At 40.8% G+C, this 27,880-nt stretch overlaps 1 protein-coding gene across 3 annotated transcripts in view; it reads left to right on the plus strand.

The window, feature by feature from the left end:
• The window catches only part of ATP8B1 (ATPase phospholipid transporting 8B1), a 144,379-nt gene that overhangs the window by 96,831 nt on the left and 19,668 nt on the right, over window positions 1-27,880 (plus strand). The window contains exons 4-19 of one of the 3 annotated variants that reach the window (XM_064294466.1): window positions 904-1,017; window positions 2,642-2,740; window positions 2,827-2,888; window positions 7,077-7,149; window positions 7,258-7,328; window positions 9,104-9,186; window positions 9,309-9,467; window positions 9,792-9,880; window positions 10,294-10,484; window positions 15,435-15,643; window positions 16,830-16,873; window positions 18,984-19,140; window positions 21,029-21,217; window positions 23,750-23,862; window positions 25,776-25,940; window positions 27,269-27,380. In XM_064294466.1, coding sequence (XP_064150536.1) covers window positions 904-1,017; window positions 2,642-2,740; window positions 2,827-2,888; window positions 7,077-7,149; window positions 7,258-7,328; window positions 9,104-9,186; window positions 9,309-9,467; window positions 9,792-9,880; window positions 10,294-10,484; window positions 15,435-15,643; window positions 16,830-16,873; window positions 18,984-19,140; window positions 21,029-21,217; window positions 23,750-23,862; window positions 25,776-25,940; window positions 27,269-27,380 — 1,930 coding nt within the window. Of the gene's footprint in view, window positions 1-903; window positions 1,018-2,641; window positions 2,741-2,825; window positions 5,416-7,076; window positions 7,150-7,257; window positions 7,329-9,103; window positions 9,187-9,308; window positions 9,468-9,791; window positions 9,881-10,293; window positions 10,485-15,434; window positions 15,644-16,829; window positions 16,874-18,983; window positions 19,141-21,028; window positions 21,218-23,749; window positions 23,863-25,775; window positions 25,941-27,268; window positions 27,381-27,880 lie in introns of those variants that run through there. The other 2 variants (XM_064294467.1, XM_064294468.1) reach the window with 2 other exon arrangements.

Consider the following 27,880-nt stretch of genomic DNA (forward strand, 5'->3'; position numbering starts at 1 on the left):
CCTTATGCTTTCTAGATAGCCGCTGGCATGAGACTCTTAATACTTACTGGTAGTTCTATAGAATGTCACTTTTATTTATCACAGTAAGCTTATGCTGAGGGTGGGGTGGCTTGAACCCGCCCCCGCAACAAAAAATAATATTGACTGGAAATTTCCCTATGCCATGTGCAAGCTCTATTAGAAATATTTTATGAAAGAATTGCAGTAATGTAACAGAAGCCTTAAGTTCGAAAGTAATAAAAAATTTGGAAATAATGCGTTTGTAAAGTATATTAATTATCTCCCCCTCTTCTACCTGTGTTGGATTAAGAGACTTTGAAGATATTTTCAGCTCAAAAACTGTTTATTATAACTGTAATGCACCTGCTTATTACACCTCAAAAAATGCTTATTACACCTTAAAACACCTGTTAAGTGTGGGCTTAATGTAAGAAGTCCTTGGAAAGATCCTTTATACTCTTTTTTACATAGTAGCCCCCATACTCCCTGAAAAAAAGGATGTTTCTGTTTCTGCCTTGCCCAAGTCCAGCCTCATCTCCTCTTGGCGTGTGCAGGAGTGGTAATGCATCTCCCTCTGCTGACGTGTACCTTTGCCCAGTTTTCTAAGAGGCTCTGATGGACCAAGGAATCTGACAGGATTCACTTAGTCAAGGTCTGATTAGCCAAAGACTTTTGAGGTGAAATATTTGTCTCTTGTTACTATTTCTAACATAAGCCTTCACATAGTCATTTTGAGACTTGGTTCGAACTAAAAGCTTGAACAAAATCTTGATATCTTTTTGACTGACAGATTATATCCTTGTATCCCTGTAGGCCATGGGACTTCGTGATTTTTGCAGATGTATAGATATTGTTATAAGTGTGTGGCATCATTTAGAATGGCTTTCTTATTTTTTCCAACAGACTAATGCAATTAGAACATACAAGTACAATGTGTTTACCTTTCTACCACTGAATTTGTTTGAGCAGTTTAAGAGAGTAGCCAATTTCTATTTCCTGATCCTTCTTATCTTACAGGTAATACCCTTTGATATTTTAATACTCATTTTGAATTATGGTGACTCATGAACATTTTAAGCTGCAGAAGCATATAATGGGAATAATTTGAAAGCTTTTTGTATTAACATCAGGGTTCTGTAGGTAAGGGGACAGCATCTCATACACAGAATCAGCTCAGTGAATATTAAAGAAAAGGGAAGGGAGGAAACGGAAATGTGATTCTAATTCTGTATTCTTAAAAATTTTTATTTTGTACTGACATGAATGTTAAAACTGGCCTTCCTGAAGTGAATAAAATTGAAATCTTTGTAAAATCATTTATACCTTTGAAACTTCTTTTCTATGCTTGCCCTTTATTTTTTTGTAGTTAGATGCCTAAGTCCTCAAGAATAATATTGATTTTTATTAATATTTGGGTCAAGTATATCAAAAAATACTTTGGTGAACTGGTTTTTACACTGGAAAAAGCGTACTTTTTTGTCTGAGGTTTTTTTTTTCCTCCTTAATTTGGCCAAGTATTCACACAGCTGAAGAGCGTTAGGTTTATTCTCTAGCATATGTTACCATCTGTTTAAGAATAGTTAGAGTCGTGAGAACTCTGCACACACTCTAGTTAGCACTCAGAGAACCAACCTTTAGCACCTGATGTGCAGGTTACAAAGGATAATATAGCCACTGTGTCTTATCAGAATCTTCCTGTCAAACACTGGATTTGGAAAATGATTTTGCCTGCCCCAGCTACTAAACCCACTAAGGTTTTATGAAAATTGTAGAGTGTGCATCTGGGTGGGGCCTGGGGACACATGGAGTAGAGGGGAGAGAAAAAAAGAGAAAAGATACAAGAGAGAAATGAATACTCAATTGATTTGGTAGAATACAAGATTTGCTGACCTAATAGTAAAGCATGGTCCTGCTATCCAAAATGTTTTACATAGGCTTGTGTAGAGATAAACACCCCAAAGTTTTAAGGTGCCATTGTGTGGCAAGTAGGCTACGTTTTCCTTCACTTCCTTCTAGCAGGGAAAAAGCGAGTTCCACGTATTGTATGATTCTATTATATGAAACATCTAGAATAGACAAATTCTTTGAGACAAAAAGTAGATTAGGGTTACCCGGTACTGGGACGAGTGAGGAGTTATTGCTGAAAAGGGGATTGAGTTTCTATTTGGGGTGATGAAAAAGTTTTGGTGATAGTTGTACAATATAGTGAAACTAATGCCACTGAATTATACAGTTAAAAATGCCTAAAATGGCAAATTTTTTAAGATATATTTGACCGCAATAAAATAAAATTTTTTTGAAGAGAGACTACCACGTCAGAGAACAATGAGGAAGACTTTAAAAAAGAATGATTGCAGTTCCCTTTTAGGTGTCATGTTACAAAGTTGCATCAGTGTCCAGCTAAGGTCACGATGAGGAAATGTCAGGAGCCACCGCCCCAGGCTCTGTTCCAGGTGCCCAGAAGCTGGAGGGAGCCATCTGAGGGAGGTTGGCTGGCTTTGGGGATGCTTTGTCCTACAAGCCCTGTGGGACACAGACTTACATGACAATGGAGAATAGACTTAGGCTAACAGTCAGTTATGTGTACTTTACATGTGCCTTCTTAAACACATATGTATGCTTGCTTTTTTTTTTTTTAAAGACAATTCCTCAAATCACTACTCTGGCCTGGTACACCACCCTCGTGCCTTTTCTCTTGGTGCTGGGCGTCACTGCAATCAAAGACCTGGTGGACGATGTGGTAAGGGTCTTTTAATGCTAACTTTCTACTGATTGCTTTGAGCTTTGAGATTATTGAAATAACGTTTGCCTGTCTCCCTTTTAAAGACTCGTCATAAAATGGATAATGAAGTAAACAATAGGACATGTGAAGTCATCAAGGATGGCAGGTACTGTGCCGCCTTCTTTTTGCTATTTTGTTATTGTGGTTAGTTGCCATTGAGTTAACTCCAGCTCATGGTGACCCCATGTACAACAGAACAAAACATTGCTTGGTCCTGCAGCATCTTCACAATCACGCACTGGTATGGTTGAGTCCGCTGTTGCAGCCACTGTGTATTTGAATGACTTCCAACCCAGGGGCTCATCTTCTAGCACTACATCGGACCGTCTTCTGTTGTGATTTATAGGGTTTTCATTGGCTCATTTATAGTAATAGATCATCAGGCCTTTCTTCCTAGTCTGTCTTAGTCTGGAAACTCCACTGAAGCCTGTCCATTATGGGTGACCGTGCTGGTATTTGAAATATTGGTGGCATAGCTTCCCCTATCATAGTAGCACACAAGCCACCACAGTACAACAAACTGACCGATGAGTGGTGGGTCATTTAGTCACAAGAACGTAATGTATGAGTATGCCTAGAAACATATTTAGAGATAATGATTTGAATTTAGAAGTCTATCAATACCTGAACATTCTAATTGTAAAGACCTCTTTTAACTTACAAAGGCATTGTATCCCCTTTGTAGCCTGGTGGATTGTGGGTGGTCACTCTGAGTTATCAGTACATGCTGTATTTGCAAAACTCCTTCATCCTCCGTCATCCCTTCTCTTCATCCTCCTTCATCCCGTTTCTTCTGTTCCTAAAGCTACCCATTCAGGCCTGTGCTCAGATGTCTTGATATCTTACCCGATTCTCCAGCCAAAGTGGTTTCTCCCTTCTCTACACTTTTAGAGCATTGTCTTTCGTCTTATAATCTGAATTTTATTAGAATTATTTATGTAGGTGTCTCATTTTCTCTCCTGGACTCTTGAGTTTCTCCAGGATACTGTCTGACGGTGTTTATTTTTGTGTCCGCTAGAGCCTCCAGCACACAGAAAGTGCTCAATAAACGTTTGTTAATTTAATGTAATCAACTGTGACCAAAGTACCAATTCAGTGCTCAGTAATGACTTGTTTTTTTGAGCAAGAGCCTCAAGGCAGAACTGCAGTTTCAAGCGTTAAAAATAGTGACTAAGGAACAATTCAAAGACTTTTTGAGTGACAACACTGAGGAAAATAACCTGATTTAAGCCACACATTTAAAAAAAAAAAAAAAAAGCAACACATTAGCTGTGTCTTTTTTGAATATAGACTGCAGCAATCCATAAATATTTTAGGACAGCTTTTTCTCCTCACACAGACACACACACACACAAAATGGACTGCGTTTCAAATGTTACCTTTCAGCTCACTTAGAATCAATATTATGAACGGTGGTGAGATTCCTAGCTAGCCCACAGAATGCTGTTAGCCCACAATATGGATAAACTGCATGGTAAATAGTAGCCCTGAGTTTCCTCGAATCTGGGGATGGTGGGCACATATCTGGCAGGGCTGTGGAGCCAAGCCTGTGTGAGGACTTGAGCATCAGTGGGACAGGGCAGCAAGGGCCTCATCAGGGAAAACTGTTATATCCAGTGCAAGAGTCCCATGGGAATTGCTTCTAATATTACAAAAGAACTATAATAAGAAGAGTCTAATTTGTTCATTTGTGATTTGAGCCTCACTTGCAAATTTATAATTTCACATATTGGAATATAAAATACTATAATTCCATTTATTGAAAGGTAAGTTAGCTTTACTAAATTCGAGTAAAATTGAGGAAATTAGGGTACAAACATATATTTTAAATGTACTTTAAATCTCCAGATCTCTCTCCCCCCCCCCACCCCCCATAAATTAATGGGAAGAAAGACATAGCAATTGGATTTCTACCTCCCACAAAAATGAAGGTCGTTAGTTGTGGCAGGTTCATAGTGTCTATTAGGTATATCTTTTCTGTACATGAACGCCTTTAAAGCAGAGTACTATATTTTAAAACTTAAAAATCCTGGTTTGTTAGAAATTTAAATAAATGTTTTTCTATGGAATTTAGTACCGAAGACAGTAATTCATTCTACATTATATCAATATTCTTATTAGGTTTATTATGAAAACGACACATACAACAGAGAATATATAAAGTAGAAAAGTTTCCATTTTTTACATCTGTATTTCCAGATTCACTCTCCAGAAGTAACCACTCTTAACAGATTCATCTATAGCCTTCCAGACTTTTTCCTATATGCGTATGTGGCTTTTTTTTATATACACAAAAAATGAAATCATAATATACTGTTCTGCACTTGCTTGTTTGACCTAAAACGATACCATAGATTTCTCTTTTGTCTACCTGAAGAAGAAGAACTTTGTCTTGGATTTTGAGCCAAGTGTCTTTCTCATCTTTCCTATCCTATAAACTACCAAATAAAGAAGATTGAAATAATAGTTATCAGGAAGCTTGTTTAAAAGCGAAGGAATTCTACCCTTCAGACACTCTTCTTGTCTGGAAAAACACAACTGCTCTGTTATTGGAAAAACATCCTTCCTTGACTGATTCGTCCACAAGAACATCGGCAGGCTCCACTGCGTAAATGGTGAACAGGCTTTGCAAGGTAGAATATTAAAAGCTATTAACAATTTGGAAACCCTGGTGATGTAGTGGTTAAGTGCTACGGCTGCTAACCAAAAGGTTGGCAGTGGGTTTGGGTTTGGTTGGGTTTTATTAACAATTTAGGATGTGGAACCTGCCGTCCAGCTCAGAAGTAGACACAGCAGAGCATGAGCAGCGTAAGGTGGGCTTACTGAGATGCTGAGCATCAGAGGCCTGGGTAGCCCTTCTTGCAGCACCAGCCATCTAGAGTGAACGTTGCCCAGACATGATGAAGAAGCCATAGGGATCTGGCAAAACCTTTATGTAGATCATTTGCTGTCATTGTGGATTCTGGTTAGGTGAGCTTGGAGAAGGTAGCTCCTGGGGGAGCTATCATGCATTCCTGTCCTGGGACTAGCACTGAGAAAGTGATGGATAACCCAGATGGAGGAGAATGGGGAGAGGGAGTGCAGAATATGAGCAAAACCATAGAGGGTGGCATGGATGTGTCTCCCTACTATACATGTAAAAAGCCCCTGATGAACCCTTCATTACGTTGACATAGGATGGAAGGAACAGTGGTATGAAGAATGCCATGGAGGTGCTTGACACATTTTTTTGAATAAGTAAGCCGGGTTTTAATGAACAGTTTTATAACTTCAAAGCTCTATGACATTGATCAAGTACAATACAAGATGATACTGCCTGCCCACATGTGTTAGCAGGATCTTGGCAGGAAGCGGAATCCAACCAGCACTGCTTCCATGAAGAGACTTTAACGAAAGGACAGTGTGCAGAGGTCTGGGCAGCAGCCAACACAGGATACTGTGTGCTTAGAAGGTAGCAATAGCTGGAAGCCATTTCCGCCTTAATGGACTTAAAGGACAGTTGGAGGAAATGGAGGAAAGACTGTGCCAGAGCTGTGGAGGAGGGCTGCCGACAGGAGCTTGGGTCATAGATGGAGGCAACGGTGGCCAGAAATGCAGGCTTAGAAGGGAGAGAGTGGAAGAACGTCACCATCCCTCTCCTCCCTCCTTCCAACTTGCCCTCAGCGCCTCCCTTTGGCTGAACCAGAGCAGAGCCAGGTGGTAAGGGAGACAAGTGGGGCCAAACCAAGGGGTGAGCCTCCTAGAGAACAGGGCAGAGCAAGGTAGAGAATGGGCCTGGGGAGGGGCAAGTAGAAAATGACCAGTATACCACCCTTCTAAGTAATTGTGGAAACCCTGGTGGCATAGTGGTTAAGTGCTATGGCTGCTAACTAAAAGGTCGGCAGTTGGAATCTACCAGGCTCTCCTTGGAAACCCTATGGGGCAGTTCTACTCTGTCCTGTAGGGTCGCTATGAGTCAGAATTGACTCGATGGCAGTGGGTTTATGGGTTTATGTAATTGTGGCAATCAGGTGGCAAAAGGAGCATGCTTTACCAAGTGGTTTATAAACCATAAAGCTCCATTTTTTGCAAAATGATGCCAAAGTCGTCACCGTCATTGTTTCATCCTTTCGATGATAATAGGATTCTCACAGCCTCTTAATGTGGCTACGTCATTAAATGGTTGAACTTTTAACAAACGTTTTCCCTGTAATCTCCACGTTTCCCAGAATCTTTGGCATGCAGAAAGCATAATTCCAAGCCCCTTGCTAGTAAAGTTTAGAAGCCAATCAACATTTATTATTTTCATCCTTAGGTTCAAAGTTGCCAAGTGGAAAGACATTCAAGTTGGAGATGTCATTCGTCTGAAAAAAAATGATTTTATTCCAGTAAGTGGGCAAGCACTGCTTCTCTCGTTCCTTGTTCTCCCCCGTGACCTTGTGCTCGGCTTCCCCTTGGGAGGGTCTCTTGTTATTGGTGTGCTTTGTTTTGAACAGGCTGATATTCTCCTGCTGTCCAGCTCTGAACCTAACAGCCTCTGCTATGTGGAAACAGCCGAACTAGATGGGTAAGCATGTCTTAGATGGGCCTGTTGTATAGCTGACCTTTGAAGCCATGTTGATTATTACATAAAATCTCTGCAGCCTGGAAAGAAACCACTTCTGGCCTTGCACTTGCCACTTGCTGGCTGTCCGACTGTATTTCTAGTAGACCGAGCTTTCTTTTTTCATCTGTAAAGTGGAGCTCTCAGTACCTGCCTTTCCCCAGGAGAGGTAAAAGGATCAAACGTAAGAATGTATGCCTGAGCCCTTTATAAACTGCTGAGCAGTGTCCAGACAAACATAAATGACTCTCACTATTATCATCTGTTTCAGAGAAAAGAACAGATTTTGTCTTTGTCAGTAGGCAATTTTGAGTTTGTTGGTTTTGGTTATTATCCCACCACTGAGCAAGAGTGAAGTTCTGCTTCTGCCCAGTTTGTGATGTATTTATCAAGTGCTTACTGGGTCGCAGTCACTTTCTGGGTTTTGACTCATTTAGTCTTCTCAACAACCCATGAGATGAATAGTATTACCTCTTTTTTACAGGTGGGGAAACTAAGGCATAGGGTGGTTACACAGGAAGTAGCTGAATTGGAATGCTGCTCCCCTGGGCTGCCTCTCAGGACTAGTACGTGTGCTTACCACTCTAGCATTAAACTTCTCTTTTTCGCACCCTAAACCAAACCAAAAAATCCATTGTGGTCAAGTCGATTGCAACTCATAGCGACCCTGTAGGACAGACTAGAACTACCCCATAGAGTTTCCAAGGAGCACCTGGTGGATTTGAACTGCCGACCTTTTGATTAGCAGCTTAACCATTATGCCACCAGGGTTTCCCCTCGCACCCTAGACATGCATAATCTTCTTCACGGAGGGCTGAAGTTCTTTGAAAACTAGGCCTGTCTTTGCTCTATAAATTAATAGGTCGATTGTTCAATTTTAAATATAAAACAGTTATTATTCCCATGAGGGAGATACTAAAGCTTAGCAGATATAAAATTGCTAACTTGCCCTGTCAGAACAAACAGAAGAGGGTTTCAGGTACTTTCAGAGTTTCTTGGGGAATTGATCTGGAAAAAGTTTTAAGGATAAAGGAGCCCTGATGGCCTAACGGTTAAGCACTTGGCTGCTATCCGCTAGTCAGTTTCTTGATATCTGTAAATTTGTGAGTCAGGATTTGTGGAGCCCTTGAAAGGTCCATCGGAGAAGGCAACATTGCTGCTTCCAGAGTACACGTTCCCCCATCAGACCCTGTGTCCACACAACCATCCCTTACCTTACAATGCAGGTGCCCGTGAGAGCTGCTGGTGGTACAGCTACTACCCCCTTTCCCAAATAAAATTACTCTGCATTTACTGTATTTACTCTACAAAACAATAGTATTCACTGTATTTAACAGTCTAAACACAACTTCTGTAACAGATATGCTTTATATAAACTTCTTAGTTTGATTAAATATTAAAAGTTAAGTTTTTAAGCAGTGGTTTGGTCATGCAGCCTGGTGATAAGAAATTAGATTAATGGGGAGCTTGTGGGGGGCCTCTGTTTTAACGATTATGGCCCAAACAGCAAAAGGGACCAACTTTTCCCAGGATGGGAAGTCTTTTTCTAGTTCAGGGGATCACCTTCTCCAATCCCAATCCCAAAATTCCATGGTGAATAGAGAGTTTGGAAATAGAAAAGGCTAATTATTTAGCTTTCACTTCCAGGTATGCCTAATCTTACTTTGTGTGGTTTTCTTTATATTCCCTTTCTGATGCTAAACTTTGTTCATTTAGTTATTTTTTCTCCCACTCTTTAGGGAAACCAACTTAAAGTTCAAAATGGCGCTTGAAATAACAGACCAGTATCTCCAAAGAGAAAATGCATTGGCAACATTTGATGGTCTGTACCAATACGTCTTATTTTGTTTTAAGTTTTAGTTGTGTGATTCAGTACTTACTGATTAAAACCAGAAAATCTTTCATACATGATCAATTATGTGAATCAAATTTTTTTTTTTTTAGGTTTTATTGAATGTGAAGAACCCAATAACCGACTAGATAAGTTTACAGGTACACTCTTTTGGAGAAGCTCAAGTTTTCCTTTGGATGCTAATAAAATTTTGTTGCGTGGCTGTGTCATTAGGAACACAGATGTCTGCCATGGATTGGTCATTTTTGCAGGTACTTACAGAGTTTCTTGGGGAATTGATCTGAAATAAGCTTTAAGAATTTTTGGAGGTGATTGCTCTTCTATCCCATTCTAAAGAAGCCCTCAGCTGCTAACCAAAACATCAGCAGTTCAAACCCACCCAATAGCTCCAGGACTGAGCCTAAAAAACCCGACGAGGGCAGCTCTCCTCTGTCACATGGGGTCACAATGAGTCAAAAATCGACTCGACGGCACCCAATAACAATTCCATTGAAACCAAAGGAAGCATAATTTATCGACATGCTAGTGAATTGATTTTTTTCAGTTGTTGATCACATTAAATTTTCCATTTGTAGGTGCTGACACTAAAATAATGAAGAATAGTGGGAAAACCAGATTTAAAAGAACTAAAATCGATTACTTGCTGAACTACATGGTCTACACGGTATTTATTTTCTGTTTCACTAGATGAGAGCTAGACTGCTGCCCGTGTTCAAATTTTGTTGTATGATTTTCTAATGCAAAGAAAACTCATGTCTTTGGGCTGAGTAGAAAATGATTGGAAGCAGAAAGCTGTGGCGCGGGATTGGAGGGGGATTCCCTTACTTTTTCTTGGAAGTGCCGCACTTCTACTAGGAGAATCCCCTGTGGGAAGGGACATTGCAGTTGTAAGGTGCCTAAGTGGTCAGGTAGTTGGTGGCTGGAGTGATCAGTTAGAAAACCAGGGAGCCCTAGATTAGTTAGTGTGCTGGGCTCCTGAAGGCAATGTAGGGTTGATTTTAGTGCTCTTTGTTTCCCACAGGCATAACTGGAATGATCTCTATCTTTGAAATACATTTAAGTGTTTGTGTCTTGTAGATCATTGTTGTTCTTATCTTGCTTGCTGCTGGTCTGGCCATTGGCCATGCTTACTGGGAAGCACAAGTTGGCAATTACTCTTGGTACCTCTATGATGGAGAAGATGCTACCCCCTCCTACCGTGGATTCCTAAGTTTCTGGGGCTACATCATTATTCTTAACACCTTGGTGCCCATCTCTCTATATGTCAGGTAAGGCTGTTCCTCTTCGGTCTTTTGCTTTAGGGGAAGAAGGTCGTGCGTCTCCCCATTTAGCACTATTATTTCTAGCAATGATTGTTTCAAAGGTCATAAGGAACAGTGACAACACAAGGACTGTCATTTTCGGATTAAAGGTAGGACAGGAAAGGAGATAAACGTTTAAGTGTCTACTCTGTGCCAGGCATAGCACTTATATCTCATCCCCTTTGCAGATAAGGTGACTAAAGTTCAAAGATCAGATGCTACTCCCATTGCCATTTGGTGGTAAAGTTCCTTCTCTGATGAGCTCCAAAGCCCATGCTTCAAAAAGAGCCTGGGAATAAAATAAAGTACATAGGAGGCACAGTTATGGATACTTACTAGGTGTAACCAAACACCTCATGGGATTGGTTTACTGGGAACATAGTCTCCTGGGGCAACTCAGTCAACTGGAAGAATATAGTCCCTAAAGACAACGTTCAGCATCCTAGTTTGGTGAGTAGCGTCTGGGGTCATAAAAGCTTGCAAGCGGCCATCTAAGATACAACTATTGGTCTCTACTCTTCTGGAATAAAAGAGAAAGAACGAAAACAAAGATGCAAAGGAGAAACTAGTCCACAAAACTAATAGCCTACACAAACAATGGTGTCACCTACCTTGAAACCAGAAGAACTAGATGTTGCCCAGCTACCGCTACCAACTGTTCCTAACAGGGACTCAATAGATGGTCCTTCACAGAATGGGAGAAGAATGTAGAACAAAACAAAGATTCCTAAAAGAAAAGACCAAACTTACTGGGCCAGTAGAGACTAGATGAACCCCTGAGATCTTTACCCTGGGACACGCTTTAAACTTGGAACTCAAACCACTCCCAGAGTTCACCTTTTAGCCCATAAGTACAGTGCTCCTCTAAATAATCATCTAAATGAAGCCAAATAGTAAACATTTTCTGTAGACCAAAAGACAAGAAGGTAAGAGGGGACAGAGAAGCTAGATTAAGGGAAACCAAACAACCATAATGGAAATAATAACAAAGCTGATATATTGTGAAAAATGTATCTGGTGCCACTGAACAATATGTATAGAAAAATGAGGACCTAATTTGCTGTGTAAACTTTCACCAAAAACACAAAAAAGTATTTAACGATGACCAAAAAAAGAAAAACAAAAACAAAACCCTGGGAGAAGGTGAAGATTTAGAATACCATGGAAAAATGTAGTTTGTTTTTTTTTTTTTTTTTAGGCGCCTTCCTAACCTCTTACCTGAGTCTTGCTTATTACCATCTGCCACACCACTGCTTGTAAAACTCACTGGCTTCCTGGCTGCTTACTACCTCATAGCGGGAATGAAACTCCTGCACCCCTCCTTCAGTGTCTAAAAATGTTCTGTTTCTCATCTCAGCAACAGCTGCACCAAAAATGTCAGGGTCCTATCTATGGCAAATAGTAATTGCCTTCTTTGGTGCTATTTCTTTCTTTTTTACTTTTCTTTAATACCAAAGTTCACTGTTACTGGATTTTAGACCCTTAGGGAAGGAGTGTGCCTGGGATTATACTCAGCAGTCAGAGTTTGTTCTTAGTTCCATAAATAACAGCCCAGAGGCCCATAGGATCACATGCGCACCTTTAATTCGAAGCGTTTATTTTATTTGAATTTTATTACATGTGCATTTTTTTTATTTTCAGTTTTATTATATGTAATTATTATTACTCTTTTAACATGCAATGAAGCTCTGGGGCAGCCATCTGTTTGCAGCTACTTTAACAATACCTGAGACGCATGCTACCTTTGTTAGGGAAACTTACTACAGATTATTTTGTCAAGACATATATTATAAAATAAATTGTATCTGTAATATTTGGTTAAAAAAAGTCATACCCTATGTCTAACATGATTTTTTTTTTTTTTTTTAACTAACATGAATTTCTTTTTTTTTTTTTTTGGAAACGAAGGTCGTTGTAAAACCAAAGTCAGATGAGGTCATTCCAGTCAGATAGTGTTAACCAGTTTGCCCTCAACCGTGTAATAGCTTTCCATCTCATTCAGAATAAACCCATGGAGACTACACTGTGCTGGATGGAGCCCCATGTGACCTGGTATTTTGCCCTCCTCCATCTACCTGACCTTACCTTCTGCACCTCTGCCTACCTCCCTTGACACCACCCACTCTAGCCTCCTGGGTATGCCTCACTCATGCCATTGCCTGCCACCTGGCCTTTGTGCCTGCTTTTAGCTCTGCCTGGAATATTCTTCCTTCCATATCTACATGATCCCTGTATTGGTTTCCTTGGGCTACCTTAACAAACCACCACAAACTATTCTCTCACAGTTCTGGAGGCTCTGAGGGAGAATTGTTCCATGACTCGTTCCTAGTTTCCAGTAGTTGCTGGCATCTTAGGTATTCCTTGGTTTGTGGACAGACTGCTCCAGGCTGTACCTCCGTGGTCACGTGGCGTTCTCTCTATCTCTCCTCTGTATCTCTGTGTCCAAATTTCCCTCATCTTATAAAGACCACAGTCATGGAATAGGGCCCACCTAACCCAGCGTACCCTCATCTTAACTTGACTTTATCTATAAAGATTCTGTCTCCAAATAAGGTCACATTCGCAGATACCGAGGGGTTAGGACTTGAGCGTGTGTTCTTGGGAGACACCGTTCAACTCACAGCAGTCACTCTTTTATAGTCTTCAGATCTCTACGCAAATATTACCTTTTTCCGATGGCCTTCCTCTCCACCCTTGTGTGTACTTGTCTGTTTCTCTGCCTCACACACGCAGAAAGGCTGTGCCTCAAACTTCCAGGCGGCCATGAGATTGACAGGAATGAGACACACTCACCCACTGGTATCAGCCATTCTGTGACCAAGCCGGACACACAAGACACACAGTGTTGGCAAAGTGAAAGCCATTATTATTTATAGAAGCAAACATTAAACCAAAACACTTACCCTTCCCCCACGTTACCCATGTCCATTCTTATGTAGCTGGACAGACACAGGTTCAGGTCAGATGCCATGTCCATGTCACTGCTGCCTCCAGCTACCACCGCCCCGCGTGAGGTTTTGCTCTGCCACCGGACCTTGCCTCACCGGCAGAAAGACCCCTGCACAAGATTTCCTGAGCCTCTGCCTCCAAGCCCTTCTAAGCCTCTGTCACTGGCTCCCACCATGCTACCTGGGCCTTCAGGGCTCTCTTGCCATATGCTTCCTGGGCTCCCAGTGCCCAGGGGTGAGGTTGCAACCCCTGTGTCAGACACACTCAGGTCTCTGCCCTGCTACTCTTTTTGCTCTACCAGCACGCCTCCTGCCTGAAGGCACTCAGCTCTGGCTCAGTGGGGCGGGCAGACTCATGTCTGCTGTCTCTCACTGTCTTCAGTGTTCTCTCTTCTGTGTCTGGGAGGTTCTTAGTGCAGGGACTAAGGGTCCTTCGTCCAAAGGGTGCACTCCACTCCAGGTTCTTCTTCTTGACGGTAGTGTGGCCCTCCTCAACCTCTATAGAAATGGTCCTCTTAAGCCTAGCAGGATGGCAAAACTGATCAATTCCCTAGGTAGGCCACAGTCAACTTATTTGCATAGCAAACCGTCCAATCCCTGCAAGAGTTTATGCACCTTATTTGCATAGTCCCAGATAATCATTTTGTGGAGTTACACGACCATGGCTAGAAAGACCATATAAAAGCAATTCATTGCAGCACAAACGTATCTTAAATATCACTTTGCTTCCCTGCCTGTCTTCATGTCCCCTTACCCTGCTTTGTTTTTCTTCAGAGAACTTTCATCAGCTGATATAGTAGATATTTACTGGTTTATTTGTCTCCTCCCCACCAGAAGCTAACCTCCTTAAGAGCAGAGATTTTTTTTTAAATAATATTTTATTTTTAGTGGAAGTGTACACAGCAAAACAGGTTCCCGTTCAACAATTTCTGTACATACTCCAGTGATATGGGTTACATCCTTCACATTGTATGAAAATTCTCATTATTTTCATTCAAGTTGTTCTGTTCCCACTGACCTAGTCTCACAGCCACCCAGCCTTATCATCTATGCTTTAGAGTATTTGTTGACCATTTGGTCTCATGTAGGTGGTTTTTTAAAAGAGCACAATGCTCAAGGGTGATGTTCATTACTTTATGAGCTAATCTGCTATTTGGCTAAGAGTAGAGATTTTGTCTATTTTGTTTATCACTATATCTCCAGCACCTAGAACAGTGTCTGGCACATAGTAGGCAATCAGGAAATATTTATTAAAAGAAGGAAGGGAGGGAGAGAGTTATTTTTCCATCTGTTCAACTTGTTATAAAGTTATCCTTTGCCCTTAGGACAGTTGTTGGATATATAAACAGCTTCCTTGTAGCTGAAACATATTTAATCCCTTAAACTTTTAAAATTGAGATTATCATTTTATAATATCTTACTTTTAGAATAGTGCACTATGTAGCCCCATAAGAATTTAGGGGGAAAATACACCTTTTCCCAGTGTGGAGTCATGATTCAGGAGTCATTCACCCACAGCCTTCCTTCTCACTTGAGGGCACACAAGGGCCTGTAACAGAATGGACCCTCCTTCCTTTTGCCCAGAGGCAAAGGTGAGCATGGCAACTCCAGGTGCCTCAGGTGCAAGGGGGAATGAGAGAAGCAAGAAGAGGATGGCTGCCTCCTGCAGTGCTGGTCTGCAGTTGACTGTGTTGTTCACTCCCGTGGGTGCATGGGCTGAACACAGGCTCCGAGTGTGTGGCCTGTTGTGCTCAGGTGCAAAGGGGAAAATGCATGGAGCAAGGCACTTGGAGGGAAACCGCTCACCTAAATCAGTTTGTTGCGGAAGCTGGAGGAAGAGCTGCTTTGTCAGAAGAACCCTGGAGGCTGGGCCTAGTGCCACCCCGTGGCTCCTGTAAGCTCAGGCTAAAATCCACTCCCTGCAGATCGTATCTGAGCACACTGTCAAAAGTAATCTCTTACCTCCTAGTGTGGAAGTGATTCGTCTTGGGCAAAGCCACTTCATCAACTGGGACCTGCAGATGTACTATGCTGAGAAGGACACGCCTGCAAAGGCCCGAACCACCACTCTGAACGAGCAGCTGGGGCAGATCCATTACGTTTTCTCTGATAAGACAGGAACACTGACTCAAAATATCATGACCTTTAAAAAGTGCTGCATCAATGGGCAAATATATGGTGAGTGCAAACCGTTACTGGGGGCAGTGGTGGCTCAGAATTCTTGACTTCCATGTGGGAGGTTCAGGTTCCATTCCACCATCCAGTCAGTGGAGGACTGGATGTTGCTATGATGCTAAATAGGTTTTAGTGGAGCTTCCAGACTAAGACTAGGAGGAAAGGCCTGGCAGTCTTCCAAAAATCAGCCAGTGCAAACCCTATGGATCACAATAGTCCGATCTACAACCAATCATGGGGTTAGCACAGGACCTCGAAGTGTTTCATTCCATTGTGCTTGGAGTCATCATGAGTCCTGGACCAGCCTGATGACAGCTAGCAATAACCTGTTACTCGCTGCCCGGGCGTGTGGGAGCTGCTTTGTATGTGCAAGGCTCTTCACGTATGTAAGTCCATAGTGCTCACTCAGTGCTGCTGTTAGGCACACCTGGCTGAGGACTGTACAGCGTCATAGGCAGCGTTGGGAACACCTGCATGGGAGAGGCCTGTGGTCAGAAATACACACACACGTTTTCCCAGCTGGAGAAAACTTTGTACTGTCAAAGTGTTTTCACATAACGAGCATCTGCAGGAGATATTGGTGGGGATGTGGACAGGTACCCCCCTTTTTAATTAGTGAGGAAGGCGTGACCCCTTAAGGTTGACGAAGCGGTTCCCATGTGCATGATGACCATGGCTTCTGAGTCAGAGAGGCCAAGCATGTCATAGGATGTGATTCCGGCCCCAGGGGAGATTGCAGTGTAGAAGGACCCAGGCTCCGGTATTTGAACGTCAAAACTTTTTTGTAAAGAGGCAGATGGTAAATGTTTTAGGTTTGCAGGCCACATATGGTCTCTGTCAAAGATTGTTCTTTGTTTTGTTTTCTTACGTTTCTTGAAAAATGTAAAAACCATTCTTAGCTTAGAAAGAAAAAAAAAGACTCAACTGGTTGCTGTTGAGTCAGTTCTGACTCATGGCGCCCCAAGCTGTGTCAGAGTGGAACTATGCTGTATTGGGTTTTTAATGGCTGATTTTTCAGTAGATTGCCAGGCCTTTTTTCTGAGGTGCCTCTGGATGGATTAAAGGCCATACAAAAGAAGACTATGAAACCCACATAAACACCACTAACAAGTAATCAAAGCAAGGTGAGGCAGTACCCCCTGGTTACAGGTGGGGGGACTCAATTTGTTTTGTCCTGTTTCTTTCTCAGGAGACCATCGGGATGCTTCTCAACACAATCATAGCAGAATAGAGGTGAGTTCTTTTAACTTAAGGGATTGTTCAGGGTGCCTTTTTTTGTAAAAAATGTAGAATGGAGAACACCAAGATAATTATGAGCCGAAGACACAGAAAGGGCTATCTGAACTAAAGACTACATCATCCTGAGACCAGAAGAACTAGATGGTGCCCAGCCATAGCTGATGACTGCCCTGACAGGGAACACAACAGAGAACCGCTGAGGGAGCAGGAGAACAGTGGGAGGCAGACCCCAAATTCTCGTAAAAAGACCAGACTTAACGGTCTGACTGAGACTAGAAGGACCCCGGTGGTCATGGTCCCCAAACCTGCTGTTGGCCCAGGACAGGAACCATTCCCGAAGCCAACTCATCGGACATGGATTGGACTGAACAATGGGTTGGAGAGAGATGTTGATGAGGAGTGAGCTACTTGCATCAGGTGGACACTTGAGACTATGTTGGCATCTCCTGTCTGAAGGGGAGATGGGAGGGTAGAGGGGGTTAGAAACTGGCAAAATGGTCATGAAAGGAGAGACTGGAAGGAGGGAGCAGGCTGACTCATTAAGGGGAGAGTAAATGGGAATTTGTAGTAAGGTGTATATAAGTTTATATGTGACAGACTGACTTGATTTGTAAACTTTCACTTAAAGCACAATAAAAATTAAAAAAAATAAAATATGGCGACTTTTAAAAAAAATGTAGATAACCCAACATTTGACAATTCAACGTTTTTCACATGCACAATTCGATAAGACGAATTACATCCATCATGTTATGCAACCATCACCAGTGTCCATTGTCAGGGTGCTTTGTTGCTTCAAGACAGATGTAAGCATCTTGGCACTTAAGTCAAGAATGTGCTAAAATCCTAATGTGATTTTTGCATAATTAAGAACTTGGCTCCAAAGAAAAGTTTGTCATTTGTTAAGCCAGAAACGTTTAGTTTTTTTTTGTTTGTTTTTTACTATTTATTGTGCTTTTGGTGGAAGTTTACACAGCCAATTAGGTTCTCATTTAACAATTTCCATACGTAGTGTTCAGTGACATTGTTTACTTTTTCCACATTGTGTCAACATTTTCATTATATGTGTTCTGGTTGTTCCGTTTCCATTAATCTAGCTTCTCTGCCCCCTTACCATGACCTTCTCATCTTTGCTTTAGGGCAAATGTTGACCATTTGGCCTCACGTAGATGATTTTATTATTATTATTATTATTGAAGGAGCACAGTGCTCATGGATAATACTGTTTATCTCATGAGCCAATTTGTTATTTAGCTGAACGATGACCTCCGGGAGGTGTTTCAGTTCAAAGTTTAAAGGGTATTTCAGGGTGATAGTCACAGGGGTTCCTCTAGTCTCAACCAGTCCAATAAGTCTGGCCTTTTTTTTGAGAATTTGAGTTTTGTTCTACAGTTTTCATCCATTCTATCTCAAACCATCTGTTGTGTTCGTGCTCAGAATGGTCAGTAGTGGTAACTGGGCACCATCTAGCTCTTCTGGTCTCAGGATAGATGAGGCCGTGGTTAATGTAGGCCTAGTTTCTTCTTTGAGTCTTTGACTTCCTTCTTTCTCTTTTGCTTCAAATGAATAGAGACCAATAGTTGTATCTTAGATGGCCACTCACACAAGCTTTTACAACCTCAGACACTACTTATCAAACTAGGATGTAGAACATAAACTCTATGGACTGTATTGTGCGAATTGACTGAGTTGTTCCTCAAGACTATTGTCCTAAGCCTTCAAATCCCGTAAATCAATCCTGTGAGGTGTTTGGTTATCTAAGAAGTATCCGTGACTGTGCCTCCTATATGCTTAATTATATATATGAAAATATGTGCAGCACACACAAATGTGTATATGCATATGCCTACAGATATACATGTACACATATATATGCACATATACCTTCCTATGCACATATCTGTATACATATCTACCTATGTAACCACTCATGTATTTTTGGTTGTTACTCCTGTTCCTGCAAAATTGTATATGTTATATAGCATTTACCAATAATGTCCCTTATTATTGTGTACTTCTTAGTGTCACCATTAACCCTGGTCAAATTGTAAGCCAAAATTGTTTTTATTGATCATGTTTCCTTTTCCTTTTCTATTTCTTCCAGCCAGTTGATTTTAGCTGGAATATATTTGCTGATGGGAAGTTTGCATTTTATGACCATTATCTTATTGAGCAAATCCAGTCAGGAAAAGAGTCTGAAGTACGACAGTTCTTTTTCTTGCTTGCAATTTGCCATACGGTCATGGTGGAAAGAATCGATGGTGAGTGAGCTTTGGTGTCTTAGAGACCGAAGACCTGATTTTTAGTTTACAGGTAATTCATACACAATTGACTCCAATGCATACAAAGTGGGACACATGACAAGCCTGTCTCACATTCAGTAAGTGATCACAAGATGTTATATTGGAATAAATCCATTGTCATCAAGTCATCTCCAAATCATGGCAGCCCCACGTGTGATGGAGTAAAACTGCTCCATAGGGTTTTTCAGTGACTGATTTTTCAGAAGTAGATTGCCAGGTCTTTCTTCTGGAGGGCCTCTAGGTGAACTCAGCCGGCCAGCCTTTCAGTTAGCCACTGAGCACATTAACCCAACTAGAATAACTGCAGTAGAAAAATAGAAAATCTCAGATAGGTAGAGTGGTTTTTTTTTTTTAACTTTTTATTGAAGTACAACATATATACAGATGTATGCACATATCATATTTCTCAATTAATTTTTACAAACTGAAAATATCCTTTTTATTAGCACCCAGATTTTTTAAAAAAACAGCATTATCCATCCCCTAAAAGAGCTCTTTGTGCTCCCTTATCAGTTATTACCCCGCCAAGGGGCACTACTCTCCTGGTTTTGAAAAGCATAGGTTAGCTTTGTGAATTTTGTGGCTTGTGTAAATGGAGTCATGTAGTGTGGTCTCTTTCACGTCTTGACTTTTGCTCAGCATTGTTTGTGGGATTCGTTCCTATTATTGAAGTGTAGTTGTGATTAGAAGGCAGCTTTCCATTCTTTGACTTTGACACATCAAAATATTGATGAGACTGACAAAGGTGTTTTTAAATATGAAAATATATTTATGGTAAAATAAACATACTCTTTTAGAGGAAAGATAAACTGGCACAACTTTTTTGGAAAACAAAATTAATAATATGTATCAAGAGGCTTAAAAATTATCAATATTCTCCCCTGAGAGCATGGCCCCCAGACACCCTTTTAGCTCAGTAATGAAATCACTCCCAAGGTTCACCCTTCAGCCAAAGATTAGACAGACCCATAGGACAAAACGAGACTAAAGGGGCACACCAGCCCAAGGGCAAGAACTAGAAGGTAGAGGGGGAAAGGAAAGATGGTAATAGGGACCCCAAGGTCAAGAAGGGAGAGTACTGATGTGTCATGGGGCTGTTAACTAATGTCATAAAACAATATATGTCTTAACTGTCTGATGAAAAACTAGTTTGTTCTGTAAACATTCACTAAAGTACAATAAAAAAAGAAAAAAAATTATCAATATTCTCTAGCTTACTGTTTTCACTACTAGGAATCTATCCTCAGAAAAGAATCAGAAAAACCCTTACACACCCACAAAAAAATGTTTGTTATAATGTTATTTTTGATAGCAAAAGACATTTTGGAAATAAACTTAGGTGGCCTTTATTAGGAAAATGGTTAAGTCAATTATACTACATCCATATGGTGACATATTCACATCCATTAAAATAAAGGTTATAAAGAATTTTTAAAGATATGACAGTATGCTAAAATGGTAAGTAAAAATAATCAGGATGTAAATGCATATTCAGCGTAATGGAAACTACTTCACAAAAGGACATTAAAAAAAGTTGGGAAGGAATTATGATAGAATGTCAGTAGTGTTATTTTTACTCTGTATGGTAGGATTATGATAGTTCCCCCCCCCCCCCAATTCTTGGCCATTCTTTTTAAGTTTTAGTTTGTATTACTGTTTATACTTTATAAGTTTAAGAAGTTTTAATCCTGGAATAATTTTTAAGAGTCTATAACTTATTTGCTTGTGGATGTTTTGAGCTTTTCATCACATCCTTACCCCCACATAATCTTCAGTGGCAGTGAACTGGCAGTGGTATTTGGCTTTACAGCTTCTCTGGGTTTTCTCTCCCTGCTTCCGTTGTCAGATCAGCTCAACTATCAGGCAGCCTCCCCCGATGAAGGTGCTCTGGTAAGTGCTGCCAGGAACTTTGGCTTCACCTTCCTAGCAAGGACCCAGAACACCATCACCGTCAGTGAGCTGGGGACTGAAAGGACCTACAACGTTCTTGCCATCTTAGACTTCAACAGTGACCGGAAGCGGATGTCTATAATTGGTAGGTCTTCCTCAGGGTCTGTCTGTGAATCACTCTCTTGGATCTGCCTTTCACACATTTTATGTCTTAAAAGCAGCCAATGGACCAGCTAACGACCTGGCTCCTGGAAGGTTTCAGCAGACTTATTGAAACTCGTGCTTTTTTCCTCAGTCTGCGCGATGTCCATTACTCAAAGTGACAGCTGCAGTATATCAGAATCTTGTAAATTCTGTGATGTTCTTCAACAAGAACAAATACGGGGTACCACCTGTTGGGTCTGGGATGGTGGATGCCACACATGCAAAGTGGCAGCTGGACCACCTGCAGCACTGCCTGGACACATTCTGATTTAACATGTGAGCCCCTCTGAGCATGTCTGTTCTACACCTGATGTCAGAGAAGGAAGGACATAGCAAGAGAGGAGTTGTGAGAAAAGCAAGGCTGTGCTTACGAAGCAGAGTCAAACTCCAGTCCAGGCACATTGAACAGGCCACCAAGTGAAAACGATGATCATGACCTCTAATACTCAACTGATTTAATGTCATATTTTGAAATAATTTCAAACTTAGAGAAAGTTGCAAGAATAAAGAGCTCCTGTGTACCCTGGTGAAAACCCTGGTGGCGTAGTGGTTAAGAGCTACAGCTGCTAACCAAAAGGTCAGCAGTTCGAATCCACCAGGTGCTCCTTGGACACCTGGTGGGGCAGTTCTACTCTGTCCTTTAGGGTCGCTGTGAGTCAGAATTGACTCCACAGCAATGGATTTGTTTTTTTGTATACCCCTGCATATCTAGCCATTGTTAACATTCTTCCACTTTGCTTTTGGCATTTTCATTATGTATACAGGTGGTGGTTTTCTGAACCATTTCATAGTAAAGTACAGGCCTAATGTCCCTTAACCCTTAAATACTTGAGGAGGTATTTCTTAAGAACAAGAATGTTCACTTACATAACATTACATACATTAATCAAAATCAGAAAATTTAACATGATATATTATTATCTAGTTTTTGTTTAGTTTACAGACCCTTTTCAAAGTTTACCGGTTGTTCTAGTAACGTTGTTTCTTCCTCCCTGCCTCCCACCTTCCCTCCCTCCCACCCTCCGGATTTGTTTCCCAGGATCTAACTCATGATCACACATTGCATTGGTTAATCATGATTTTGGCCTCCTTTCATCTGGAACAGTTCCTCAACTTAATTTTTTTTTTTTTAATCTTCCATACATTGACAGGTTTTAAAAGTTCAGGCCAGTTATATTATAGAATGTCCCTCAGTTTGGATTTGTCTAATGTTGGATTCAGGTTACCCACTGTTGGCAGGAAGAGCATGGGAGCCGTGCTGTGTCCTTCTCAACGTATCTCATTAGAAGGCACATGATGTTGGCTTGTCCCATTTCTGGTGATGTTACCTTTGATCTCCTGGTTAAGGTGGAGTCTGTAAGCTTTCTCCATTACAATACTGAATTTTTATTTTATTTATTTGTTCTGGTAAAATATATATATAACAAAAAATTTATATCGTAACCATTTTTAAGTGTACAACCCACTGACATTAATTACGTTCACCATGCTTTGCAACCATCACCACTGTCCATCCCCAAAAGGTTTTCCTGCCCCCCTAAACAGAAACTCAGCATCTCTTAAGCAATGGTAACCACTGATAAACCATGTTCTCTATGCATTTATTTGCTTCTTCCAGATATTTCATTGAAGTGGGCTCATACCATGTTTGTCCTTTTGTGTCTGACTTATTTCATTCACCATAATAAAATACCGAAATTTTAGCCAGTAAAAACATACAGGTTTAACTGTCTCCTGAACTCTCATTAGGCACAGATTTACTGAGTGTTTTCCGTGTCTAGCACTGCATCTTGGAGAATGTGAAACCTGGTGACCAATGCGACACACACTGTGATCAAAGTATTGCAAAAAAACCTAAGAAAATATTCATTAAAAAAATCATGGCATCATCTGAGTATTAAAGGCACTAGAGCCATGGTGGCACAATGGTTAAGCAGCTTGGCTACTAACCTAAAGGTTGGCCGTTCGAACCTACCCACCTGCTCCATGAGAGAAAGATCTGGCGTTCTACTTCCATAAAGATTGCAACCTAGAAAACCCTATGGGACAGTTCTACTCTGTCACATGGGGTGGCTGTGAGTCAAAAACCAATTCGACGGCACCTAACAATAAGTGTTGTGAGTTTATAGGTAAGAAAGTTTCCTGTTGGTTGGCATGGACAACTAAGAGCTATGGAAGAAAGTAGCTAGCCTCGAGCATGGCACATGGTAGGAAGTCAGTAAATATTTGTAAAAAAAAATAAAGATATGGGAAAACTGAGCCAGCTGTGAAGGAATCTTTTCATATTTATTTCACTGTTACATTCTCTGTGGACAGTAGTTTGCCAGCTTTATTGAAGGCAACCCTGTTCTAGGTGCATCAATGATTTTAAACTAATAGGTGAATCATTAGAACAATAGCATATCAAATTATCTTTACACATGTAGTTTTTAATTAAGAAATCAAACTCAAGTTTATTTGCTTTTCCTTCCAGTAAGAACCCCAGAAGGCAATATCAGGCTTTATTGTAAAGGTGCTGACACTGTAATTTATGAAAGGTTACATCAGATGAATCCTACAAAGCAAGAGACGCAGGACGCTCTGGATGTAAGTGTCATGCTCACTCTTCACGCCAAAGATTGCAGACTTACTTTCTAGTACTGTCTCTCAACCTCAAGTGAAAGCTGTATGCTAAGTGCCAGCCCCTCCCTTGCCTGGGTGTAGTTGGGTGGAAGGAGCACCAAAGTGGGAGTATGGCAGGCTGGGTTCAAGTTCTGCTCTGCTCTGACTTCCTGGGAAATGACCATGGTGCCCTTTCCCACCATCCAAGTCTGCAGGGACTGGAGGACTGACCCAGGGAAATGGCGTGCCTCTCTTCAGTCCACCCTGAGCGAGCTACATAACCATACCAAGCTGTAGTCTTGATATCTGTGTTTTCCAACTACTAAACCAGCCTCTTAGTGTATACTGAAGGAAAGAAAGCATTCATATATGACACGTAATGATAAAGAAATGAAAATGTTGGATAATTGAATTCTGATACCTTTGTTAGTAAATCAGTTTGGTCTTCATTTCTGTAACTAGTTACCTTAGGAGGCTATATACTTAGTCCAGTGATGTTGCAGCTACTCAGTGTTTTTGGAGCTTTCACTTTTGGAATTGCTTACCAATTTTCTAATTGTTTTGGTTCTATAAAATGATGGTAGTGAAGTGTGGTAGAGATCGATCAGACCTGAAGTCGCATGTGTGCTTCTTTACTAGTTTTGTATTCTCGGAAAAAATGGTCAATATATCATATGGAGCCCTGGTGGTGCAGTGGTTAAGAGCTTGGCTGCTAACTGCCTGCCGACCAAAAGGTCAGCAATTGGAATCCACTATCTGCTCATTGGAAACCCTATGGGGCAGTTCTACTCTGTTTTATAGGGTCGCTATGAGTTGGAATAGACTCAATGGGAGGTGCTTAACAAAGGGTAATTTCTTCCCTTTACTTTAAGGATCTGACAGATTGAGTTTTAGAGCCAGCCAGTGGTCCTTAGAGAAGCCTAATGAACGTGTTGTTTAATCAAGTGGGGTCACACTTTAAGATTATAAACTGACTCTAAAGCCATTAAAATGGATGTATTCTCATGAGGATGTGAACAATGGCAATCTTATTAAATGAACATAGAACCTTTTAAAAACTCTTTGAAAGTGAATGCTCAATTGGGTGAACCAGTTCTTTTCTCTTGAACAGACAAAATGTGACTATGAAGTAATAAAACATTTTTACTGGTTCATATTATGCTATTTACAATGGTTTAAATCTGTTCACCATGACAAATGTTGTAGGTACTCTTTTTTATTTAAATGTTTTCTTTCAGTTTTAATAGTGGCTCATAAGTTTGAGGAGCTCTGGTGGCACAGTGGTTAAGAGCTTGGCTGCCAACCAGAAGGTTGGTAGTTCAAATCTACCAGCGCTCCCTGGAAACCCTGTGGGGCAGTTCTACTCTGTCCTGTAGGGTCGCTATGAGTAAGAATATACTCAACAGCCGTGGGCAGTGGGTTCATGTGTTTGAGAACTGATCTGAAGGACTGATGCTTGGTTGAAAGTTCATAGTTGATTGGACTATAACAGTTTATAGGAACAAGTTTATGAAGTTGTCAGGTTTGTGTTTACAAAACTCTTTGTACCCCAAGGTAGCCCCCTTTGTCTCTGATTTTCTTGGTCATTAAAAGGAAAAGCTTTTCTTCACCTTAGTGACTTGATTTAGAGGAAAGATATACTTTTCTCTTTAACTAATTGGGAAATAGTAGTACAGCCCTAGGACCCTAAGAATACCTAGAAAAACAAAGTCTATTATAAAGTGAAGTTTAGTCTCCTTTATAGAATGTATTTGTACAGCAATCATCGTATTTCGTGGTCTCTTTTTAAATTCTCTGAGTATTAATTCAAAGTAAGATTTCAAACTTACCTTGAATTACCTGAAATTAACTTTTTTTTTTTTTTTTTTGGTTGGTGGATTGTCTTTTAAATAAAACAGATCTTTGCAAATGAGACTCTGAGGACCCTGTGCCTTTGCTACAAAGAGATTGAAGAAAAGGAATTTGCAGAATGGAATAAAAAGTTCATGGCTGCCAGTGTGGCCTCAACCAACCGGGATGAAGCTCTAGATAAAGTATATGAGGAAATTGAAAAAGACTTAATTGTGAGTTTTAGCCTTAATAACTTTTCTCTTGATATTCTAAACAGATTGGAAATCTTATTATTATATTTGTAATTTCATGGTTGATAAATAATTCTAATTTCAGTGTTTGAAATTGGTACGATGGCACTAGGTCATTTGAATTTCATTTCTTCCACAAGCAAAATAGAAGTATTGCCATTGTATTGTTGTTGTTAGGCTTCATCAAGTTGATTCTGACTCACAGCGACCCTATATGTAACAGAATGAAACATTGCCCAATCCTACACCATCCTCACACTAGTAGGTGTGTTTGAGCCCATTGTTGCAGCCACTGTGTCATTCCATCTCATTCAGGGTCTTCCTCTTGTTCGCTGACCCTCTGCTTTACTAAGCATGATGTCCTTCTCCAGGGATTGGTCTTTTCTGATAACATGTCCAAAGCATGTGAGACCAAGTCCCACCATTGTTGCTTCTAAGGAGCATCCTAACTGTACTTCTTCCAAGACAGATTTGTTCATTCTTCTGGCAGTCCATGGTATATTCAGTATTCTTCACCAGTACCATAATTCAAATGCATCAATTCTTCTTTAACCTTCCTTTTGCACTGTCCAACTTTTGCATGTATATGAGGCAATTGAGAAGACCGTGACTTGAATCAGGCACACTTTAGTCCTAAAAGTGACATCTTTACTTTTGAACACTTTAAAGAGGTCATTTGCAGCAGGTTTGCCCAATGCAATGTGTTGTTTAATTTCTTGACAGCTGCTTCCATGCCATTATGAGAGACCAAAAAAAACAGAAAAAAGTAGGAGAACGTCTAATCCAATTCCATTATTTTTATATTTATGTTTATGTTAAAATCCGTTATGATTTTTACATAGTTACCAGCCAGTATATACTCATGACATGGTGCGAATGGCTGTAATGATTTACATTTATATTTATAAGAAAAATCTACCATCTGTAAGTGAAATTTTCCTAAATATGCTTATTTCTTGTAGCATTTAGATTCATGGGAAACGTTCAACAAGTATCTATATTGGCAGTTATGTCTTATCTGTGTATACCAGCATATACATCTGAAAGTAGATTTTTTTTATTCTTGATTTTGTACTTGCGTTTTTGTCTTAGGAAATTGAATAGCTCATGCTTTAGGAGAGAAGTTTTCAGCCATTTGGTGTGCCATGAGAACGAACCACCACGGCCTTCCCTGTTAATGCTGGCCTTTGGCTCCGGGAGAGCACTAACCGGGGTGTATAATTAACCCTTCTTCTGTTTACAGGTTGGCAAACTACAATGACAGGAAATTTCTGGCTTATTTAATTCCTTTCTTTCAATGTACATTCCAGCTATTGGGGGCTACAGCTATTGAAGACAAGCTTCAGGATGGAGTTCCAGAAACCATTTCAAAACTGGCAAAAGCAGACATTAAGATCTGGGTGCTTACTGGAGACAAAAAGGGTAATTGATTGTGTAGGGAAGCATCTCTGCTAATCCACAGATATTTACAGCTGCTGTTTCTCTTGCTCGAGAGGACCTTGTCAGACTTTCCATCCTGTTCAAACCCTATCCAATGGGGAAGGAGGTGGTTTCCCTAAAAAGCCCTTCTCAGTCATCCCAGCCCATGCTGAGTGCATCCTCCCCTGGACTTCCGCAGCAGCAGCAGCATTTTCTCCTTACACTTCAGCTCCTGGTTGTGTCGCTGGCTGTGATTAATCTTCTCTCCAGCCAGACATGGGCTCCTAACCCTCTGTCCCCCACCCCCACCCTCCACCCCCCAGCACTTTTGTCAAACATGAAGTGAAATAATACTAAGTGCTGAACACCTTCTGGATTTTTTGCCTAGAAATTTTTAATTAAAACTTGATACCCAGAGAAAGATTTTAATTTGTAAATTTAAAGTTCAACATGTAGTTGTTGGATGCTGATACTTTACTCCGCAAGCTACTCAGGGGAAACCA

The sequence above is a fragment of the Loxodonta africana genome, chromosome 11 (genome assembly GCF_030014295.1).
Source record: "Loxodonta africana isolate mLoxAfr1 chromosome 11, mLoxAfr1.hap2, whole genome shotgun sequence".
Classification (NCBI taxonomy): domain Eukaryota; kingdom Metazoa; phylum Chordata; class Mammalia; order Proboscidea; family Elephantidae; genus Loxodonta; species Loxodonta africana.